The following is a 6,061-nucleotide window of genomic DNA, read 5'->3' on the forward strand; positions in this document are numbered from 1 at the left end:
TCTTTCCCCACTGGAAGGAGAGTTCTTCCTCCTCTTTTTCTGCTCCTCAGGGTAACGCTGCGTACCCAGCAGGGATTCAGATGATCCCCAAACACGTATCAGTTGATATCAGGAGACCCCTCTCTGCCACAACCTTGTACCCTGCAGGTTGCAGAGAATGACTGGCCTGTACCCGGGAGGACTGAACTAGGAGGCAAGTCTAAGAGTTTTATAAGGTAGAAACATAGGTGGTTAGACTAGGTGACAGAGCTCTTACCTTGAAGTTGTGTAACTGTGTTCTCTTTCTGTCTTTAAAGAAGATCCTGAGATAGCTCAGGCTGCACTCCTCAGACGGCTCTCCTGCCACCCCTAGGAGTGGTGGTTTTCCAGGGGTCTGACAAACGGCACAAGCTTTTAGAGCTTTGATTTTATTTAAGATTTTAGGGAAACCTCATTTTTTTGTCACTTATTCAACAGGACAGAATGTTAAATTTGCATGGATTTTAAAGTAACACATGAAATTGTATAGTTCTTTTATAATTGGTAGCCTATAAACTCTTTTTAATAAATAGAAAAAATTTCCAAAAGGAATTATTATATCTGTCACCCTCGGTTCACTAATACTCCAATAGATAGTGCCAAAGAGTGACTAGGCAGTGTTTATAAAGTTGGAGGAAAGTATCTCTGTCTGATGCTTGTTTTTATGTGAGCAGTGAAAGTGCTGTTTCCTTCACTTGACTCATCATTGTTTATAAAAGTAAAGTAGGATCCTCTGGGTGAAAATCTTCAAAATCATTGAGTGTTCCCTTTGTGAACAATCAGTTCTTTAGACCAGTTTGTTTTCCACCAACTTGTCTGCTTCTGTTGTAACAGATGGTTTCCATTATAAGGCTCCACGTGCTCCTCCGTGAAGATCAGTAAGTGAACGAAGGTGCACGGCTTCGCGGGGAAGAGCCCTGGAAGATGCGATGGTCAGGGGAGGCCCAGCATCCCGGGCCGCCTCACTTGCCAGCAGTTCAGTCGACTCAGCCTGATCGTCAGACCTGCTGGTTAGATTGTAAACTTGTGTCAGGAAGAGCTGAGAGGTGCCAGGAAGCACAGTTTTCTCAAATGCAAGTTTGGAAGTGGTGGATGTTGGTCATGGGACCCGCTCCTGTCCCCATGAGAATGTGATTGCCACACCTGTCTAGGATTTGGAAACCACACCTAGGAGACTTACAGAAAAGATAAAATACATTATTTCAGGGTCCTACTGAAGACTTACCAAAACAATCCCCTGAAATTTTTATTCATAGGTGTATTTGGAAAAAGTCCCCCTGGACAAGAGCCCATGCCCAACTGTATTACTGTCTTTAGTTCACCTGTCTACTCAGTGCACTACAGGATCTTTGAGGGCAGGAAGCCTGGCCTTGTTCTGTTCTCAGACCACCATGCCCAGCACTTAGGGAGTGCTTCAGACACTTAAGGAAGGAATGAATATGTTATGCTTGTGATCAGTTTCCCAGGATAAACTAACCACATCCTCTGACATCTTGCAGAACTAATTCTTTTTTAATGTGGCTGTGTTTAGATTTTAAATTAGGCCTCAGGGGTGAAAGGCCAGTACCATTACTGACAGCTCATTTATCTAGTACACAGCACTCTAAGTTATTGCCCCGGGGAAACCCATTGCATTAGGGCAGTGATATCAGCTTCCTGAATAGATACTAATCTCTATTGTGAGGGTCACTCTTCTCAGAAGCCACAGCGGCTGATACAGGTACAGTAGGCCAAGTTCATTGAGGGTTTATGTGAAAATTATCAGTGAAATAGTTTATATCTAGCAACTTTCCAATAGAACTCTACCTAGAATTAACTCCTTTTCAAAAAGTATGTTTTAAATCATTTCTTGGCATATATCACTCTTAGTGGTATTGAATTCAGATTTGAAAGGAAATCTTGCTTCAGATCCCCTTTTTAAAAACACTTCTGTATTGTTTTAGAAAACTCTAGCGTTCCACATAGTTACATTGGCTTCAGTTTTATTTAACGAGAACCCCATGACTATTACTGGAGTATAACCGTCATTTTAATATTGTTGATCCTTCTGTTTGTTAATTCTTCGTGCATAAGGATGACTTGGGGACCTTGTCTGATGCCAAGACTAAGCATAATTGCTAGTGTGAACAAAAGTTAAAGGGCACAATTGTCCACAAGTTATGCATTAAGGATATAGTTGGCTGTACATCAGGGCATTTGTTGAAGGGAATAAAACAAGCTGAAATGACTAAACATTTGGCAGGAGATCTAATTTTGTCTCAGCCATTTTAACTATATTCCCTTAGATAAGGATTATTGATTATATAAAGTTTTGGGAACTTCCACAGTTGCTTACCTGTACATGTTGGCATTACATATGATTATTTTGCATTTAATATCTGAAGGTAGTTGCAGTATAACTTTTCAGATTTTGAAGAGCAGCCTTGTAATTATACCAATATATCCATTATAAATTCATTTCTGGAGCAGAAAGAAACTAAACAACTATTGGGTCCATGTTTAACCAAGAAGCAAAAAGCAGCTTTCTGGGATGAATTTACATATTTTAATCAGTTTTTAGAATAACTTTTAGCTATTTATTTCTGATTGCTCAGTATCAATGAGGGAAACTAAAGTGCTGCTTTTGTAGTTTTATACTGTTTTGCATCTCAGAATCCCTTGAAGTATGGATAACCAAAGGAAAATAAGATTTTTTTTTTAAATGAGGAACTAGGAATTTTAAGCCTGAACAAATTTTGAAAGACTAATCTATAAAAAGGAGAATTGCCTTCTTCGGCATAATTCCAGATGGAAGGAGGCAGGTCAATGGAGAGAAGTTAGAGTTTTGAATAAGTTTCAGACAGAGCTTGTTAATAAACTATATGCAACAATGACTGAGTTGTCATAGGAACGTGTAGTGAATGTTCTGTCCTGGACATTTTTAAACAGAGGTTAAAACCTGTCAGATATTTTATAAGGGGAGAAGAAAACCTACATTAAATCAACACTAAATGGCTATTTGAAATATGAACATCTGTAAGTCTAATTTCTTCTCCCTTCTTGATCTCATTTATGAGGTGTGAATGCCTGCTGTGGCAGTAGATTGTGTCAACAATTATACTGATGGCTGAGTGCTGACATGAAGTTTAACCCACTCCCTCTCTTCTTATTTTAATTGCATTTTTATCTCTCAGTTAATGTGGTTATGTTCATATTCTTAGCAATGTCACCGTGTCTTTTTTTTTTTTTAATAAAAGGAAGGAATATAAAGGGGCCTTTTAGAAAGCAACCATTCATCCCACCAGTACTGTAGAACTTCTACTATATGCAGGTGTCAGAAGCAAGGGGCAGAGTGTCAGAATTCATCCTGTCCCTGTGCCCTTGTTTCATTCCTTTTATCTTTCGATCTCCATAGATAGCCCTGTAGCCCTGACAGGTCATCCTGAAATGAGACGTGCTGACCAATCGGAAATAAGTAGCCAAAGATGATCCTGACAAATGACTGAAAGATATAAATTCCATTATATTATAAGTCCATAACTCATCCCACAAAAAAGCATATCGGTCCAATAAACATTGTACTTTGCAAATCACATATGGCAGAATTCAGGCCAGTAGCAGTGTCCTTTTGACTATTACCTGGGCTCAACCAGTGTTGTTTTGGAAAAGGCAATCAAGTCTGCTGTTTGGGTAAGGGCGCCGCCACCTTATACCATCTGGTGGGGAAATACTCCATGAGAGATATGGGATCAAAGTCATCCCTCTGGGGTTCTGTGGCACAAGAACTGAAGAAAGGGGAGATGTGGCAGCTCATAACATGTCTTGGCCATTAACAGCCATTAAACTGGGGTGAAGGGCACGTTGCTTTTCAGCGCTTCTGCCTTCAGATTGACTGGGTTGATGAGAAAGTGTTGACTAAAACTTTTCAGTTCTGTTTAGTTTCTCGCCACACTTGTTTTCTCCCCTCCTGGCATGGTTATTGAAAAACAGATTTTGAGGACTTTATTAAACTGTTTGCTGGAGCATTTCATTTAGATATCGAGGTCCTTTCGAGGTACCTTGGACACCTAGAACTGAATGACTGTCATTCATTCTCCTCTATTTAGTGCAACATTTCCAGCCAATTATATCTTCACTGTGTTCAGTCACTAGAATAAAAAGTCTTGGAAGTGTAATAAGCGATGACTTAAGTGCGTCAGTGTGTAACAGATACCACGTTCATGAGCGATCTGTCTTGTAGGCAGGAGCAGTTTTTCACCTCCAGATGAAAAGGTGACTGAGGCGATCCATTTGTGAGCAGCGCCGACGCAGCCAGGCCTGGGTGCAGTTGGAGCTGCCGTTCACAAAAATGAAATACTGAACTGAGGCATTCATTGCCCATTCCAAGAAATACAACAAAAAGGCCTGGATCTGTATTTCAAGTCTTGTTGATGCTACTGACTTAGACATGTTCCCATTATTGGGTCTCTTTTGCAAGCCTAAATTTGAGCCTGAAGAATTTCTCCATATAAATGTCTTAAGTATTGTAGTGGCACATCCATCACCTTTTTGCTTTTGAATTACAAAGATAACCTTAAGATATGAGCCTTATACTGGGCAATGTGATACATACACAGAAAGGGTGAGCCTCCTTAGTGATGAAATCAGCCAATGCCCAAGAGGAAAATAATAGGCAGAAAGGATAGAGAGGATGAAAAAATTGATTCTTTTCCATTAAACTGTACGTGACGTGTTTTTTATGAAGCAGGCATCAGCTGAAAGAAATATTTTTTCAACTAAAGAGAGATTGATGGTGAGGGAGAGGAAAAGAATGTAATGAATCAGGGGATAAATGTGTGTCTTATTCCATAACCATCTCCGATAATGAGAAAGTTGAAAAGCATTCCATTTATGATTACCTCAAATGTTTCCTTGGACTTGGTGCTCTTAAAACTCTTTAATGTTGGGCTTCCCCGGTGGCGCAGTGATTGAGAGTCCGCCTGCCGATGCAGGGGACGCGGGTTCATGCCCCGGTCCGGGAAGATCCCACATGCCGCTGAGCGGCTGGGCCCGTGAGCCATGGCCGCTGAGCCTTGCACATCCGGAGCCTGTGCCAGAGCCTGTGCTCTGCAGTGGGAGAGGCCACAACAGTGAGAGGCCTGTGTACCACAAAAAAAAAAAAACAAAAAAACTCTTTAATGTTAATAATAGCTTTGGTTTTTTTAAAAGTGCATTTGGACTTCACACATAATTTTCTAAATTCTAAGTGTTGTGTTGCTTATTTTCAGGTTTACCAAAGATGCAGGCCATTAGGAACTATACTGGAATGCCAGCCCCCGCTCTTCATGAAGGACCCCCGTTACACATCCAGGCAGGAGATACAGTTGAACTTCTGAGAGGAGATGCACACAGTCTGTTTTGGCAGGTACTATCCACATTACAGTTTTTTAGATTTAACGGATGATTTATTACCACTTGGAGAATAAAGCTATCTTTAGAAACCGATTGTATGCTTTCAGCTTCAGAAATTTTACATGATGTGAGGAAAAATATTTTTTATTAACCACCCTCAAATTTACTCACGCTAAAGTGGCAATGAGTGTTAGAACACAGAAAATAGTATCTGTGCTATGAATCAGAATTACCATTTATATTAAGAATTCATACTTTGACAGAGCATTTTTTTCCAAAAGTAGGACCTTGGATATCATCTAATTCACATGGCTTTCACATATTAGCACTTCACTTCAGAGGAACTACCTTACTAGCTTGCCAGTGGCCATTTCTGGCCATATTTCATTTGTGCCTACCCACAGTAATACCTGAAGCTATTAGAGGTACCATGGGCATTATTTATGAAATAAATAAAATGTGAAAAGTAAGTGAGTATATTGATGTTTGCTGGTGATGAAATCTCTCTCAGCCAGTTAGCCTGCTTTGGTTCAAGGGTTTTGTTAACTGAGGTAAATATGGTATAGTGATAAGATTTGATACAGCTTGATGGTAGAACATTGCTGTTCATTAAATTATTCTGTATTTTCATGTATATGTTAGAAATACTTCCCAACATCTTAAAGAAAGAGTG

At 39.9% G+C, this 6,061-nt stretch overlaps 1 protein-coding gene across 2 annotated transcripts in view; it reads left to right on the forward strand.

Moving 5' to 3' along the window:
- VAV3 (vav guanine nucleotide exchange factor 3) overlaps positions 1 to 6,061 on the forward strand; it is a 399,772-nt gene that overhangs the window by 304,434 nt on the left and 89,277 nt on the right. For both annotated transcript variants that reach the window (XM_007449344.1, XM_007449345.1), the window contains exon 20: positions 5,265 to 5,401. In XM_007449344.1, the coding sequence (XP_007449406.1) occupies positions 5,265 to 5,401 (137 nt within the window). The remainder of the gene's footprint in view (positions 1 to 5,264; positions 5,402 to 6,061) is intronic.

The sequence above is a fragment of the Lipotes vexillifer genome, unplaced genomic scaffold (genome assembly GCF_000442215.2).
Source record: "Lipotes vexillifer unplaced genomic scaffold, Lipotes_vexillifer_v1.1 scaffold393, whole genome shotgun sequence".
Classification (NCBI taxonomy): domain Eukaryota; kingdom Metazoa; phylum Chordata; class Mammalia; order Artiodactyla; family Lipotidae; genus Lipotes; species Lipotes vexillifer.